Here is a 17,858-nt window from a genome sequence, read left to right as displayed (position 1 = left end):
AATTTAAATATTAGTAGTAAAAAAGCGCATTTGAGTTGCAGTTTTTCAACGACGCAAAAACAAGGGCAAAGCCGCTGGCGCCGGCGCCATGTCAGTGCGTGCGTTGCCTCACGTTTTGTGTTATTTGGATTTTCATGGCATTGTTTGAGTGCTTGTGCGGCGGACATGTGTGAAGAACAGAAGTGTGTTTTGGAAGCCAACGACGAGTATTACGCCCAGTCAACATCGGTGAGTTTGGACGGGCAAAGCCATGAAGAAAGGCAGCGCTACGACGTCTTGTCATCTGGAAAGGCAATGAAGACGACGGCGCGGTTTTACTAAGCCTGGATGAGCTGCATGATTGGTGAGTACCGTCACCGCTTCTCTATTACTGATCTGTATTCACACGCGTTATTAGTGTGCGGCTATATAGGGATGGCAGCGGAGGCAGTCTGCGTGCGGTTGCCTCAGCTATAATGCGTTGCCTGAAAAGAACGGACGGCAATTTCCTCGCTGGCGTCCCAGAACCCTCCTCGCAGCGCCGCCCGTCCTCCTCCTGTTTTTCTCCATTCTCCTCTTTTTTTCTTTCACGGCTGTTGCGCTCTTCGGTCTATTCCTCCGGCGAGTCTGCCTCCGCGCACCGCCGCCGCGAATCTGCGCGTCTTCTGGACCGCGGCCTGGTCAGCGCGCCTCTCAATGTGCTGACGCATGAACACGTAGGTGGTGGCGGAAACGTTTATTGCCAATGATGTAAATCGTAGGGGCGCCTGGTTTGCCGCAAAAGTTTGCATGATGACGAGAATTGGTCTGGGTATCGGGCATGCAGCAGTATTGGGTATTAGAGCAGTCCGGGTTTGTAGTTGTCGCCAATGTGCAGCCTGCGCTATGGTGAGGGACGGAGCGGGGGGTGCGTATTCCCTTCGTTTGTCTCGGTAATACGAGAGAATATCACGGAAGAAGACCAGGTAGTGCGCGAGCCGGCCGCCCTAGAAGCTCGCCAGGAGCAGAACAGCTGTGAAAGAAAATACGAGCAGAATCGCAATCCTTTAATGTCTCATACTGTCGTGAGCAGGGAATGCTAGCAAGTGCGTTCGAGTTCCGGCGAAGAAAAAAAAAAACACTTTATTGAGACTGGGAATCGAACCAGGGCGTTTGGCACTTCAAAGGTAGTCGCTGCCATTGCGCAACGAACACGGTTTGAGCAAGAGTAAAGGCAGATCTAGTGAGCGCGCGGGTTTCGTGAGTGAAATAAAACAAATGAAAAAATTGCGAGTATGAAAAGAAACAAAAATATAAGAAATTAGATCATAAAACACGAAACATATTAGAGAAAAGGCACATCTAGTGAACGCACGGGTTTCGTGAGTGAAAGAAAACAAATAAAAAAATGCAAATATGAAAAGAAACAAAATAATAAAGAAATTAAACTATAAAACATGAAAAATATTAAAGAACACAGACCGCGTGGTCCAGAAAACGCGCAGATTCGCGGCGGCGGTGCGCGGAGGCAGACTCGCCGGAGGAATAGACCGAAGAGCGCAACAGCCGTGAAAGAAAAAAAGAGAACGGAGAAAAACAGGAGGAGGAGGGGCGGCGCTGCGAGGAGGGTTCTGGGACGCCAGTGAGGAAATTGCCATTATTTTGAAGACAGTGATCGCATGTGGAAGGCTGGCGCATATGTACTAGTCATTTGTAAACTTTTTATCTGTGCTTCCCCATTGGAACAGAATTTGGCAATATTATGTCAGTTAGGTCGTTCTTGTGTCTTCCCTGAACTGTAGGCGTCCATGCTTCCTCTCCTTCAGGGCACTGAACTGTTGGGGATGCGACTGCACACTTATTTGGGATTTCAAGCTTTTTGCTGTATGCCTCGCTTATGCGGCCCGCTTTCAGGTCGTTCGCAATTGGTGATGGTTTGTTATTCATTTTCACTTTCTCTTATTTATTCTTGGTTGACTGCCGGCAGCAGTTCTCCGCGCTCGGAACTGTTCCCAGGCACGGAACCCTACCCACAGACCTCCCTGCACCTCACTCACCAGTGTTCTTCGGTATTTTTTTTTTGCTCTTGCCCCTACTTGCATTACCACTCGACAAATGTTTTGCTGTTTTTATTTGTGTGGAATTTGTTAAATGCACTACTAATTTTCGTATCATGCTCAGTTGTGACGTGAGATATCGGGCTCCTTGGTATTGAATGCATGTCTTTTGCATTTTCTCTTCTCATTTATGCAAGGTAAACTGGTCGACTGGGTGCTATGTTCAATTTCAGAATACATTAGACGCTGGTGCAAGGCACCCCTAATAGTAATTAACCAAAGCCTGCGCATGCTGTATTCGAATAGTTGGGCTCTTTTCATCATGCATAAGAATAAAGCGGTATTCCAGCCAGCTCATCTTTCAATGTGGTTATGACAGTCATGTAAATGTACTCAAAGAATGTGTATGGGTGTTTCACATACAATCTCCTTATTTATTTTGTCATGGGCCACCTCATTGCTTTTTGTGTTCCTATATTAATACCTCATTTTAGTTTCTGAAGCAGTCGACAGTTTGTTTTGTCGTCATTCATGACATTGTCACTGGCACTGACAGCTGTTGGTCGGGACGTATTTATCTGCAGTTGCCAGCTGCCAGCATCTGCTGGGCCATGCGTGCTTCCTGCCTTCAGCTGTGCCATCCCTCCAAGCCATTCATGGTAATTATCTTTTTCAGTTACGCATACCTTACCTGCCTGTTTTGAAAAATATTTTCAACATAGGCTCACTGCTGTGTTTAAAAATGCATGCAGAACTCTACATGCACTTTACAGCAGTACCTCAGCTTATTACACAAACTGCAAATTTGTACGAAATATAGCCGCTCATGTAGCTCTTGACACTGCGCTGTTATTATAAAGTTGAGCCTGCTTCAGGTGCAGTGACTATTCCACACCTGTTGCCTTTTATGCATGTGTGTCCTCTAAAAGGGCCAAAATGTTCATTTATCTTTTAAAAACGTGCTGTACAATAATACTTTAATGGTATTTCTTGCTTGTACACTGAAATGTCAGTCAGTAAAGTAACATTGTATGATGACACCAAATCTTGCGTGGCATAGCATCCTTGCAGCGTACTTGGCAAGCTCCTGTCAGCGCAGATGTATTGCTGGTTTATTGCTGTGGCATGTGGTTATACTGTACAGTTTGTACCTCTACGTTCTTGAAAGTATCCTTGAAAAATTTAAAATTGGTTTTTGAGCCAAGGAAGTGACAGAGTAACTGTCTCACATCTTGATAGGCACCTGAACAATGATGCAAGGGAAGGGATAAAGGAGGGAGTTAAAGAAGAAAAGAGGTGCCGTGGCAGAGGGCTGCAGAATAATTTTGGCCACCTGGGGATCTTTATCCTGCACTGACATCAAACAGCATGCAGTTTAGCCTGTGTTCACTTGGGCCTGCATAAAAAAAAAACGAGCAGACCTTCTTAGAACTAACATTTCATTGCACGAGCTACTTTGTAGTTTTGACTGCAGTGACCTGAAATCAACGGTTGTTTACTTTGCACAACCCACATACCCTGAACAAGATGTGATGATGCTAGACGAGGTGACCCTCTCTGCATAGCAGCAGGTTGGTTCAGGAAATGCGAAGACTCATGGAGAACCGCTCAGTTATATTTGATTTCATGTTATTGTAGTATTAATGGTGAGTTGTAGTATAAGTGATTCTCGTGCATTGTTGCGCTTACGAAGGAACTGGGACACAATCAGGGACGACACAGAACAGATGTGCGCAAATCCATGGGAGACAGCGTAGGTGAGAGTTCTTGTTCGGCATCTTGCCTCGGCGATGAGTTCGATGAAAAACCTTATACGGGTGAGCGGGGACACTTGTGGTATGTTAAGGCCCGATGTACACAAAATAAACATTAGGAGAGTTTCAAATTGGGCTAGTTGGTGGTTGTGACCCTGATGTGACCACTGACCACTGACCACTGATGTGACCCGCACATCTGTTCTGTGTCGTCCCTGATTGTGTCCCAGTTCCTTCGTAAGCGCAACAATGCACGAGAATAACAACCACCAACTAGCCCAGTTTGAAACTCTCCTAGTATAAGTGATGAATTCTTGCAAATGATTGAGGACATCAATACTCAGTGTGAAAATGAGAGCTAAATCAATACTTAATAATCAGGAAAGAGGCCTTTTTATGAAATGCAGTAAGGTACTGGAAGTCGAAACAGAATACACCTCGGCCAGGTCATGCACAGATATAGAGCATTTGAAAGAAATGGTTGGGAGAATAAGAAAGGGGTTTATTGCCTTAGGCATGCACTCAGAAGTTACGAGCAGCACCTTGCAGTATGCTCAAAAAGAAATTTTAAACTGCTTTGCCTTTGCTAAGCTGTCGGGAAAAGTGGGGTACTTTACAAAGGGCTTAAAATTGAGAACAGTGCGGTGAACCACTCAGGAAAATCATAGGGTTAATGATAAGAGATTGGGAGAGAACTGAGTTGGTTGGAAATAAATGCGAATTAAAATCTGAGCGGGAATCATAAATGGACATAGGCAGGACATACATTTTTTAAAGAAGCTGGCTATCCTTTTGGATAGTGGAGCGGTTACTCACAGCAGGAAATTGTGCTGTCCTTGCTTTCATTTTATGGACATATGCTTTGTGTCTTACATCTCTTGGCCTGCCATAGGCAGCATATGCTCATAATAAATTTTTACCTGTCTAATTATGTGGCACAGGGAGAATTGAACTATATAACCTCATCAATGCACACCCTCTCTGAAGTGAACTTTGTCAGCCCCGTCAGTCACCACATTGATGCATGTCACCCCAAATGGGAGCCGTCATGGTGGCTGAGTGGTTATTGTGCTTGGCTGCTGACCCGGAAGAGGCAGGTTCGATTCCAGCCAGTTTTGATTCCAGCTGTACTAGTCTCATTTCAATGGAGATGAAATGCTAGAGGCCCAGGTACCGTGTGATGTCAGCACACCTAAAGAATTTTCCAGTCCTCTACAATAGCGCCCTGTATAGCCTGCGCCCCTTTGTGGCATTAAACCCTTTAAAACCAAGTAAAGTAATGGATACATCATTTCCAAAAATTGTTTAAATTTATTATTTTCTAAACGTTAACAATTTTCTGCACCTGTTTTCCTTCGTCTTTCCCTCTTATTTCCTCCCTCATGCTGAGTAACAGGTCAGTGATTTTAAGTAAATATTTTGTTCATTTCATTAGCAAAGTTTCTCTGTTTCTCTCTATTGCTTTGCTTTTTGTATCTGCAGTATAGTATTATGCAGAAATATGTCAAGATTAGATCCTAGAGATATGACCTAGATTTTAAGTTCTATAGTCAACCACACATTACTTATTACGCTATCAAGGCTTTTTTTTGGCATGTGCTACCTGGTACAGAACTGATGTGGCCTACAGCGGTAAATATTGTTTGAATGTGCATAAATTGAATAGGAAGGCAAATTTCCCATTTGAGTATGTAAATAGATTGGGCAATCATGTGCTCACAAAGCTCATAAACTTTTCTGTTTCCAAAACTTTCTGTAAAAGGCACTGACTCACTGAAATACACTACAGTTACTTTTGCCTAATCCTGATATTATTTACTGAAGATTGGTTTGAGGGAAAGTCCACTGAGCTCGAATGAGTGCACGGCAGCTTGTCTTTGTCCAAAGTATTTGGAGAATAATGAATTTTGTTACCTGGCAGAGATAAAGCAAGGATGGCAGTGTTTTGTAATGTCCACAGGGCATTCTTCCAAAGCCCAGTATGCATGTAATTCCTACATTTTGTGCAACATAAAATGTCTTCCCTTTACACTCATGGTTGAAACAAAATGCTATTTGAATACTTCACCACTCAAAAAATGAAGGCCATTGTGCTGCTCTACAAAATATCAGGCTGCAGCGGTTGTTGCGAGGCAAATTCACCAGGTTGTCATCATCATCAGTCTAACACCCAATGCAGGGCAGAGGCCTCTCCCATGTCTCCAATTAACCCTGTCCTTCGCCAGTTGTGGCCACCGTATCCCCACAAACTTCTTAATCTCATCCGCCCGCCTAACTTTCTGCTGCCCCCTGCTACGTTTGCCTTCTCTTGGAATCCACTCTATCACTCTTAAGGACCACTGGTTATCTTGCCTTTGCATTACATCTCCTGCCCAAGCCCATTTCTTCCAAATAACCCACGTTTTTTTCACACCTATTTGTCAGGCTCCGCGTTTTTTTCTCACCTATTCGTCAAGCTGCAAGCCACTTGCACGCTCTACAAACCTATTTAAAGTACATTATCCAGCATTGTTGGCATGGAGTGTGTAGTGCTAAAACAAAAAATAATACAATAGCTGATGATCTGCTAGAGCAACAGAATTCCAAGAGTTTGAGAAGGGCAGTGGGAGAACTAGCAAGGCGGGATAGCGAAATTCGACAAGCAGTGGACAGGGATCCTGCAACTTGTAGAGGACAGGCAAATTGGAGACTTGTGGAAGGGGTTGTAGTCTTGAGTGCGCCTAGCCGGCCTTGTGATGCATTGTATAGGGCCCTTTGTTTTTGAGTAAAACTGGTTTCTCCTGATTGTTGCATTCCAGAAAGATTCATCAAGATTGGGTTAAACCCAAGTTTCGCGTGCAAATGTGCCTGTAAGAAAGTGTAGATTGATAATGCATGAAGCTAAAGAACCACTGGAGAGTAGTGGATACGTCTCGTATTTCTTCGTAGCTATATTGTTTAAACAGTGCTGGCTATTTTAATCCCTTTTTAATGCTTATTGCTTGTCGAGTTGCATAAAATTTTAGGATAAATTGAAAACTGCAGGTAGGTTTAATTACAATAATTATACCCGTATTTCTGAAGCTCTGTTCGAAGAGAGGTCCACATTTTGTGTGCATGCTTTGAATTTGATTATTTTCACACTGCAAAATGGAGGACAGGTCTGCTGTGAGAGTTTTTTTGCAATGAAGCGAGAGCAAGTGGTGCGGAATGCTTGTTACTGTGTCGCCCTGCCAATATTTCTAGAACCCCTGGGACCACTGAGCTTGTGAGTATCTATGACTCAAAAGGTCGGAGCTGATTGCCCATTCCGTGGTTGTCTGTATTAACCGGTGCAAGGCCAAGGGCTCATAGCTAACAAGCATATGACACCATAGAACTAGATGCAGTCAGGCTGGGACTGTGCAGTATGTCAGTGTTAACGAGGTCGTGATAAACGAGGTTTACTCTGCGAAGCTAGTGTGAAATAATAATTGTTCTTATGGAAAATATCGTTTTTTCTTAGTCATTGCAGCAATACAAGCATATCAAATCTGATATCTCTCACTCATCCCTCTATGTTTCAGTTTCAAGGGACCAAGAGTTGCGTGGAAGTCGTGCAAGCCACAAAGTTGCGTGCGGCTTGAGCCAGCAATCAGGAGCAGGCTGGGAATTTGCGAATTGCCAGTTGTATTCGTTCAGTCAAGCAGGCTTTACTGTAAGTACAGTGTTTTCGCCATAGCATTTCTTTGAAAAGTATGCATTGAGCTTGAATAGGACAAGCTGTCGGTCTAGTTGGTCTGATCCTTTGTGGTTGACAGAGCTTAGAAACACAGACTGGGGTCAGAAAGAAAAAATATGAGGGCACAGGTGCTGACTACAGATTTATTCCAGAATCACCGAAACACTGCATATATAACCAAAACACAGGCGCCAACAGGTGGCAATTTTATGCACTCGTGGCAACAATAAGTGATATGGCTAATAGTGGGAAAACAACACAAACTAGAATCAGAAACCAAGACTATAGAGCAGGGAAGGATGAAACCATAACAAGGTTAAAGGAATAGTTTTAAGCAAGTCATTTTTAAGACCACCAGCACGTGAAACAGTGGAACGGTTTGACCAAAATTTTCAAGTACTGGTCTGATAACACGGAACTAAAACACTACACGCAAAAACAGATCAAGGGCAGTGAAATAAAAGTAAAATGGCAAGAAAAAACATGCCGTGAAAAGAAAATGGTGATTGGGCAAGCAAACAAGAATTGGTCTACAAAGGTGAAGTGAGCTAAAAAACTGAAAGAATAAAAGGGGAATAAATGCACATGAGCAACAAAGGTGAAGCCAAGAATTAGCATGGCTACAGGAGGAAGATGAGCTACTGTAAAAATAAGAGAGATAAAATATCAAAATATGAAATTCAATTAGTATTAAAGATAAAAGCAAACGAAAACGCGAAAATAGAGGAGTTGGCAGAAAAGTCAAGGCATGCAAGATGTTTTTAAAACCAGGGCTAGGTCAAACATCCTGAAGAAAGGCAATCTTTTTTTCTGAGGGTGTTCTTGCCCATTAATCCTCGAGCCTCAAAATCCCGGCGGCTCCCACCAGTTCGTCATGTCGGCTTATTCTGGTGCTTTTTTAACACAATGGCACTTTTTCGAACATGGGTGGCATGGCTTTTTTCGGTCACAGTTTTGGCAATGGACTTGCAGATTTAGGACGTGCTTGTAGGCCAGTTGGTTGGAAATCGTTAGAAAAACCGCAAAACAGAATGGGACAAAGGCAGGCAAAACACAAGGCGGTACGACAACTGAACATTTATTGAAGAAATGAGTGCTCATATGGATCAGTTGCGCATGTAATCTGCAAACAATCATTGCAAAAACAACCTAGGGAGGGAAACAAATTCCAATTCTTTCTGAAAAATGGACACAGAAGGCGTGCTATCCCACCTATCTGGCTTCGACCTCAGGATGGCAACAGCCTTGAGAATTTCTTTCCAACTGGCCCTTTATTCATCCAATAATAACGTGCAGTTCAGTTTAGGTTAACAGTCTTTACAACTGGGACAGTGGACAGGCAGGCAAGGTCGTCCGGGCCTACCCAAGGAATGCTAATACTCTTGCAAGGGAGTGTTTCACCATCTACCAATTTGGCCGGTATAAAATCGACCACAGCTGAGAGGAATCGTGTACACCACCCCCGTTGCACATGGCATGAGGCATTCAAAAAGTACCGCCAACGGGCATGTTGTACGAGATTCCCCTCAGCTGTGGCCAGTTTTATATCGTCCAAAGTGGTAGATGTTTACACATTTGTTTGCAAGAGTATGCGTATTCCTTGAGTAGACCCGGAGGCATTTGCCGTCCCACTCACTGTCTCATTGTAGACTGCTATCCCAAACTGAACTGCACACAGATTATTGGATGAAGAAAGAAGCAGTTGGAAAGAGAAATTGTCGAGGCTGTTGCCATCTTGAGGTCAGAGCCAGATAAGTGTGTCAGCACGCCTACTGTGTTCATTTTTCAAGAAAATTAGCGTTTCTGTCTGTGTTTCCCCCGGTTGTTTTTGTTTCGTTTTTGAGCAGGTGATTGCCATATTTGCTCAGCTCTATGGTTGCCATTGAATTTTTTTGCCTCTTTACGATTGTTTGCAGATTACACACGTGACTTGTCTATATAAGCACTGCTGTTCAATAAATTTTCAGTTGTCAGTACGGCCTTGTGTTGTCACCTGCCTCTGTGTGATAGTTTTGTGGTTTTGCTCTTTCCGACTGGCAGATTCCCGAGAAATGTACCCGATAAATCAATCTTATGCTCCCTTATCCTTTCATTGATGCCAATGTATACCTTGCCGCAAGACAAAAGGATTGATTAAATGCCTTCCGCGCATGGCGCTAAGGGTTTTCTGTGCTGCGTGGTGCAGCGTCTTTTTTTTTTCATTAAGGATTCCGCAACTGCAATAGGTGCTAGGGGGTCAGAGAAGGCAATGTCTACTCCTGCTTTCTCTCCGATTTTCTTAAGGTTCTGTGAAATTTACCTTTAGAAAATTCGAGAGATAGAGTAGATGCTTTTTTTGCTGCCGCCCCCCCCCCAATCACCTATCACACCTCTCTAGGATCGTCAATGAAAAAGAAAAAAACAGGCTGCACTGCACTGCACAGAAACCCTTAGTGGCATGCACAAGAAGTGCTTTCTCAATCCCTTTTTCTTGCTGCAAGGTATACATTGGCATCAATGGAAGGCTAAGAGAGCATTACACTGATTTATCGGGTACATCTCTTAGGTACCTGCAAGTCCACTGCTGATAATGGGACGCAAAAAAGCCATGCTGCCCAAAGTTCGAGAAAGCCACTGTGTTAATAGAGCCCCGTAATAAGCTGACGCAATGCAATGGTGGAAGCCGCAGAGATTTTCAGGCTCCGGGGTGAATGTAAAGAACACGCTTGGTTTCACTCGGAGGATTGCCTTTCTTTGTGGACGTACTTGATCTAGCCCTGGTTCTATATGTGTGTTAAATGCCTTGCCTCTTCTGCCAACTTCCCTCTTTTGGTGTTTTTCCTTGATTTTTGCCTTCATACTGGTTATTGAATTTCACTTTTTTATATTTTATCTCTCGGCTTCACTGTACGTCATCTTCCACTTTTAACCATCTTAATTGTTGGCTTCACCTTTGTGGCTCATGCGCGTTTTTATTCCCCTTTTATCCTTTTAATTTTTAGCACACTTCACCTTCGCTTGTTGCTTAATTCTCGTTTGCTTACCCAATCGCCATTTTGCTTCTATTGCGTGTTTTTTCTTGCCATTTCTCCTTCATTTTTTTTTCACTGCGCTTGGTCTGTGTTTGTGTATAAGGTTTTTTAGTTCCATTTTATCAGACCAGTTCTTAAATATTCTTTCGGTCAAACCTATCCACTGTGGGCAGTCTTTTAAAAATGACTTGCTTATAAATTTTTCTCTCACCTTGTTCTGGTTTTATCCTGTGCTGTGTCCTCTGGTTTTTGCTTCTAGCTTTTGTTGTTTTTCCACTACTTCTCATACCACTTCTTGTTACCACGAGTGCATAAATCGCTGCGTGTTGGTGCCTGTGGTGTGGGTATTTATGCAGTATGTCGGCAGTTCTGGGAAAAGTTTTAAGTTCAGTGCCTGTGCCATCATCTTTTTTGTTTCTGTCCCTTGTCTGTATGTCTGAGTGCTGTCAACCACAATCGGTGCATTGAGCTGACTGCTCTGCAGCTACCCATGTGTATGCAATGAAGTGGCTTCAAGAATAATGTACACAAAAAAATTGATTGCTTAAAATTTCTGGCATGTTTTTTAGGAAAACATTTGGCATTTAAAGGGCTAAGAGTGCTCTGAAAATCTAAAAATTATGTGCTTCTTGGGGCCTTTCCTCAAATTTCACATCACCTTGTAGCGTGATGCAAGACGTTCAAGTTGTTACCCACAGTTTACTTTTTTGTTGCCCACTTATTGGCTGCCACCTTCTTTGGGAGGCAGTGTCATGGGGTTTGGGAGACAATCTGATTCCTGTGTGTTGGCTGAAGCTGTCTAAGCTTTTGGATGTGGGGAGCAGGTTCACGGTGCCAACTTTTGGCTGTAACTACAGTTTGGCCATGACTGTTAGTCCTTTTCTGTGATGCAGTGTCATTTATGTAATGCATAATTTGATGATGAAGCAGTCTCGGGGGTTGCGGTGCTCAGCTGTTGACTTCAAAGACACAGGATCGATCCTGGCCGCGGCAGTCGCATTCTGATGGAGACAAAATGCTGGAAGCTTGTGTACTGTGCGATGTCAGTGCACGTGAAAGAACCCCATGTGGATGAAATTATCAGAGCCCTTCACTATGGCATCCCTCATAGCCTGAGTCACTTGGGACATTAAACCCCATAAATCCAAACCCATTTTGGTACTTCTCAGCTTCGCCGCTGGCCTCTGCAGGCCAGCGAAACCTCCCACAAGTTGACGAACGGCAGTTTTTACACCATTCGTAAATGCCTACATAGACGCTACATCATTGGTGGCAAAGGTTGCCAGATGTGCAAGCGTTTCCGGTAGTTTTTCTCTGTTGCTTTCGTCAGGCAGCTTGCAAAAGATGTTTTACTAGGCTAATAAACGGTGAGGTTCATTGTGTTCTTAAGGTGGTGCAGCGTGATAAAACAGACACTTAATAGCCATGCCATGCTTTTTTGTAGCCAAAGGCAATTTTTCGCCTTATTCTCATCATCATTTGCCTTTCATGCTTCCTCGAGGGACGGCAGTTGGAAGAAGGTCTCTAGAGCAGCTCCTTGTCTGAAGAAATGCCGAGTGGCATTCTTCAATCCTAACTGCCCATCAAATGGAAGAGCAGTTGTTTTCTCCACTCCACAGAGTGGAGACGGAGTATCGAGTTGAGGCGCACTTCTGAATTCGGCGGTTAGCCTTTCATAGGCAGCAGATATGCGCACTAAACTTTATTTGCTGTTAATCTTCCAGATAAACACTAAATCCTCCTCATTCCTCATCAGTGCACACACTGTGTAAGGAACTTTTTCACTACATTTGTCACCACTTTGATGTATGCCATCCCTAATTCGGGCTGTATAATTTTTGAAATTTTGTTGAAATTGCTTGAAAACCTTTGCAATTTCCTGCACCTCTCTTTTTCCCCCAAGTCCCAAACCTATGCAGAGTGCAAGTGGGTTTTTAAACTCCAGCTAAATTTTGTTATTCATCAAAGGGCTTTTCTCTCTACTGCTTTGCTGGGTGTATCTGAAGTATAATATTATGCACCAGTGTGTGAAGCTTTGCTCCCAGAGCTATTAGCCCGAGGTAGTAATTTTAGAGCATTGCGTTGCGTTCTCAGCCTGGTTGCGTTTTGAGCCTGAGTTGTGCTGATTCCACGGATAGAACCCAAGTTGGCAGCCTCCAATGCAGCAGTGTATCCCAGTAGTTGCCATGGGAGCCGAGGTGGTTAGATAATGGAATAAAATAATAGCAGGTGGCAGTGTGATGCTCGAGCACCACAGCTCGAAACTAAACTATATCGATCAGTATATGTATATCTGTCTGGCAGGTATTAAAGTCTGGCTGCTTAGTCACGACATTCCTGTAAAATTAGTGGGTGAACCGTTTGGCATGAATGTACCAGATGGTGTCATACGATTCAGCCTGTCGTGCAGCATAAACTTACTAGTTAAGTTAGAGCCTTTCTTGCAGCACGGATTCGAACTGACAACCTATGTTAGGTGTATTAATGCTCATTATTCGATCTGCTCATTTTTTATATTCAACCACACTAACATTACTTATTACCCCATCTGTGCAGATTCCTTCTGGCACTATTTGAAGCTGAAGGGTTGCTCGGCTGAGGATCTCCAAAAGTACCACAAGAAGGTGACGCGCTACCTGGCACAGAAGTGCTGTGGCCTGCGGCGGTAAATATCTGTTCAAGCCAATAGTCTCTTGTTATATGCATGAATAGATTGGGTAAGCTCATGTGCTTACAAAACTCGTAACTTGACTGTATTTCCTAACTGTCTGTATGGTACACTTAGGCACTGGAATAACCTGCAAATCGCACTGGAATTTGCCTACTATAGTGAGATACTGCTTTACCCAAGTTCTGCTTAAGGATAGTCTGCTACTGAGATGACGCACAGAAGATTATATTTATGAACCAGACTGTTAACAGCACTTATGGACCACATTAGCAGACTGTTCTGAGACCGCACGCAGCCAGGCTTTTCAGCGTGGAAGAGGCGGCTTTAGACAAGGCAGGCGAGCGCTCTGTTCCTGCACATTAAGTAGATGTCGGATGAATCTCGAAAAAATATGAACGACGCGCCAGGAATATGACTACTACAACCCTTCGGAGATGTGCAGTGCATAGTATACGGCCATGCCAGCGACATGTCTTTCTGTTCAAACTTTCTCTAAAACCGCTGTCACTACGCAGAAGCAGGTAGCAGTATCTGTACTAAGAATCTCTTAGTGAAGCAGCGCAACGGCACAAGGCCAAGGGAAGAAGGGGACAAAAACAGCGCTGAACTGACAACAAATGTTTATTCCGGATGCTAACAGCATATATATACTCTTTTGCACCTTAGAAAAAACAAAGAAACAGAGAGCAGCAGAAAGTATCAATCCCAGTCATTATGCGCATGCAGCTGTATCGCGTGTACATCGATCATTTGAAATCAGGAAGTTGTGCTCTTTCACCGAGATGGCAACGGAAGGAGTGCTGATACAATTCGCACCCAGCTTCATGATCTCAGATGCCTCAATAATCTCTCGTGTAAGCTTATCCTTGTGTTTGGTAACAACTTGGCTATTTTTGAATTCTGGGTAACATGAACAGTCACGACAGTGAGTACCTATGTGGCGGGCCGCGTTCTTCACATTGTTTGCGTGCTCTTTAAGTCTTTCATTAAGACACCGGCCAGTTTGGCCGATGTATGACCCACCACACTTCAACGGGACTGAGTACACCACGTTGTCTTGGCATGGCACATACTTCATCCTGTGGTTTTTCTTGCAATTATGACCAGATTCCGATCTTTTATCCGGGCGATTAACTCTCGCACACAAGCCACTCAGTCTGACAGGAGCCGAAAAAACATCTACTCCTGCCTTTTTGCCTATTCTCTTCAAATTGTGGGACACAACATGAACATAAGGTATTACTGCCAGATTTTTTTGCTTGGAATGGGGGACAGCTTTGCCCTCCTTCAGCTTTTTCAATATCCCTTCTGCTACTGATGCCAGAATATGAAGGGGGTATTTTTCGTCTGTTAGCCTATCAACCTGATTGGAGAAACTAAATTCAAACTTGTGTGGGCAGGATTTTTGCATGGCATTTTGAAAGCATGACGCCACAATGCCTTTTAACAAGCTTCGAATGGGCTGAGCTGTATGGAAGTAAGGGCTTTTTACCCCTAGGATCAAATGCCCAGCATACATGGAAATCAGTAAAATATAAGGTCAGATCATTCACAGCCACTTCATGCGTAATTTCCAGCGGCGAAAGCACTTCACAGAATATCGCGCCAGGTCATTCACTTCCGCAGCGAAGCTAGCCGGGTCACAATCTAGTAAAATTAGGTAATCATCTACATATCGGAACACTCTTGCAACTGTTGAGCTCATGAGTGATTGTTCGAGTGCCCTGTCAAGCTTAGCAAGGAACATGTCACTTAGCAATGGAGCGATGCAAGATCCTATGCAGATCCCATTCTTTTGAATAAAAACAGTTCAAAAGAATGGGATCTGCATAGGATCTTGCATCGCTCCATTGCTAAGTGACATGTTCCTTGCTAAGCTTGACAGGGCACTCGAACAATCACTCATGAGCTCAACAGTTGCAAGAGTGTTCCGATATGTAGATGATTACCTAATTTTACTAGATTGTGACCCGGCTAGCTTCGCTGCGGAGGTGAATGACCTGTGCGCGATATTCTGTGAAGTGCTTTCGCCGCTGGAAATTACGCATGAAGTGGCTGTGAATGATCGCATTAAGTTCCTTGATCTGACCTTATATTTTACTGATTTCCATGTATGCTGGGCATTTGATCCTAGGGGTAAAAAGCCCTTACTTCCATACAGCTCAGCCCATACCGAAGCTTGTTAAAAGAGGCATTGTGGCGTCATGCTTTCAAAATGCCATGCAAAAATCCTGCCCACACAAGTTAGAATTTAGTTTCTCCAATCAGGTTGATAGGCTAACAGACGCAAAATACCCCTTCATATTCTGGCATCAGTAGCAGAAGGGATATTGAAAAAGCTGAAGGAGGGCAAAGGTGTCCCCCATTCCAAGCAAAAAAATCTGGCAGTAATACCTTATGTTCATGTTGTGTCCCACAATTTGAAGAGAATAGGCAAAAAGGCTGGAGTAGATGTTGTTTTTTCAGCTCCTGTCAGACTGAGTGGCTTGTGTGCGAGAGTTAATCGCCCGGATAAAAGATCGGAATCTGGTCATAATTGCAAGAAAAACCACAGGATGAAGTATGTGCCATGCCAAGACAACGTGGTGTACTCAGTCCCGTTGAAGTGTGGTGGGTCATACATCGGCCAAACTGGCCGGTGTCTTAATGAAAGACTTAAAGAGCACGCAAACAATGTCAAGAACGTGGCCCGCCACATAGGTACTCACTGTCGTGACTGTTCATGTTACCCAGAATTCAAAAACAGCCAAGTTGTTACCAAACACAAGGATAAGCTTACACGAGAGATTATTGAGGCATCTGAGATCATGAAGCTGGGTGTGAATTGTATCAGCACTCCTTCCGTTGCCATCTCGGTGAAAGAGCACAACTTTCTGATTTCAAATGATCGATGTACACGCGATACAGCTGCATGCGCACAATGACTGGGATTGATACTTTCTGCTGCTCTCTGTTTCTTTGTGTTTTCTAAGGTGCAAAAGAGTATATATATGCTGTTAGCATCCGGAATAAACATTTGTTGTCAGTTCAGCGCTGTTTGTCCCCTTCTTCCCTTGGCCTTGTGCCGTTGCGCTGCTTCACTAAGATATGTCAGACCAACTCGCCCACCAGTTCATGTTGTACTAAGAATTCGTATCTTAAAGGAAAAAAGAAAGCGCAATGTCCACCTTTGGCACGATTTCTGCAGTGATGTGCGTTCTGCCGGCTGACAGTACACCGCTTGCTTGGTGTTGTAGGCCTAACATGTGCTTTACTCAAGGTGTAGCGAGAAGCGCTTTTGAACTAGCCACCAGCGATCACAGAAATGTCTACTCTTTTTACCGCCTCTACAATAACTTTATGGTGGTATGAACGTGTAGTTTTTATTCCCGCAACGTCTTCGTAAGTGAAGCGCGCGGAAAAACGGGCCAGGCGGACCGCCTCGCACTGATAGATGCGGGTTGCATGCACGGACTCATTCTGAGCCGTTGGCAGAACAGTCATTACAGGCCATGATGCACTTGGTCACACGTTGCATGCACGTATGCATCTTGATTTCTATCTGGAAACAGCTTGGTTGACGTCACTTCTGTCAGTAAAGTGCTCTGCGTGCCAATGTCTCTCCCATTCCGGACGGTTCCCGCCAGCCATCGTATGAAGCGGCGTGTGCATATTTTTCAGTTGTATAATTGAGGCTTTAATGCATTATTCCTATGGGTTTACGTCGGGCCCGTGCCAATTTGATGTTAAATGTGGATCGTTGCATGAAAGGGGAATGCATAATCAAGATTCCACTGTATGACTTTTGTAACATTTGCATGCATTTGTTGTGTATGCATACTATATATATCACTGTTCTTTTTCTTCACCTAGGACAGTCTGAACAAGAGACCTGCTGAAGAAAAATTCTGTATATATGTAAATAAATAGTCAATTTGCTCCAAGTGAGGTGTTTTTATACCTGGCTGTACTGCAGGAATGCATCGAATGTTCAGTCAGACTGCTGCTCTGTAGCTGCATATTAATTGACAAATAAAGCGTACTTGGTAATGACTACAGGAATACAACACACTACACAAATGCACTACAGAAGGCAGACTACAGAGATACGACACTACAGAATTACGTCACTACAGAAGACAGACTACAGAAATACTACACTACAGAAAGACTACAGAAATACTACACTACAGAAGACAGACTACAGAAATACTACACTACAGAAGACAGACTACAGAAGTACGACACTACAGACTACAGAGGACAGACTACAGAAATACTACATGCCCAAAATACGACAGACTACAGAAGTTTTCTGTCGTAAATTCCTGTAGTGCGTTTTGACTTTACGGCATACACTAATAGATACCTGAATAACACCACTTCCGCGTCATAAAAATGCCTGACCATGCTTAGAAGTTTTTGAAACAAGCTGCTCTTTGAGTAATCCACAAACAGCCAAACGTGACCCATTCTAGGATTCCAGGAGCCGCTAGGAGGATGCTTCATACTCTCAACTCGCGAAACAAAATTCTGATGCTTGACCGCATTATTTAGTGGATCATTAATCCTTTGTTGAGCATAAATGAATTTTGTAAGAGATGCACTGTCGATAAGCGCTTACGAGCATTTATTGTATCGCTGTTATTTTGGGTGATTCCGGCTTAGAGCGAGAACCATGCTTTCCTTGAATAAAGATTGCCATCAAATTCTGCCTGGCCCAAAAAT

The 17,858-nt window shown here is 43.6% G+C and overlaps 1 protein-coding gene across 3 annotated transcripts; it reads left to right on the top strand.

The window, feature by feature from the left end:
• LOC149332040 (uncharacterized) lies at positions 1–17,074 on the top strand. 3 transcript variants are annotated; one of them, XM_089557004.1, is made up of 6 exons: positions 1–343; positions 1,949–2,027; positions 2,600–2,674; positions 7,315–7,445; positions 13,037–13,145; positions 17,009–17,074. In XM_089557004.1, the coding sequence occupies exons 1-6, from the start codon at positions 328–330 to the stop codon at positions 17,058–17,060; spliced, it is 462 nt and encodes a 153-aa protein (XP_089413130.1). In that variant the 5' UTR covers positions 1–327; the 3' UTR covers positions 17,061–17,074. The 3 variants fall into 3 exon arrangements, with proteins under 3 accessions (XP_089413130.1, XP_089413129.1, XP_089413131.1); XM_089557003.1 differs by having other exon boundaries at positions 1,946–2,027; XM_089557005.1 differs by having other exon boundaries at positions 1,946–2,027; positions 17,004–17,074.
• Positions 17,075–17,858: the final 784 nt, after the last annotated feature.

This window comes from Amblyomma mixtum, chromosome 8, assembly GCF_055824585.1.
Source record: "Amblyomma mixtum isolate Tamu chromosome 8, ASM5582458v1, whole genome shotgun sequence".
Lineage (NCBI taxonomy): Eukaryota > Metazoa > Arthropoda > Arachnida > Ixodida > Ixodidae > Amblyomma > Amblyomma mixtum.
This window is presented reverse-complemented; position numbering and strand designations above follow the sequence as displayed.

Coding starts and splice junctions, on each gene's coding strand:
- LOC149332040 (XM_089557003.1), top strand. Junction 2,675..7,314: donor ATCCCTCCAAGCCATTCATG/GTAATTATCTTT, acceptor TCTATGTTTCAG/TTTCAAGGGACCAAGAGTTG. Junction 13,146..17,008: donor AAGTGCTGTGGCCTGCGGCG/GTAAATATCTGT, acceptor CACCTAGGACAG/TCTGAACAAGAGACCTGCTG.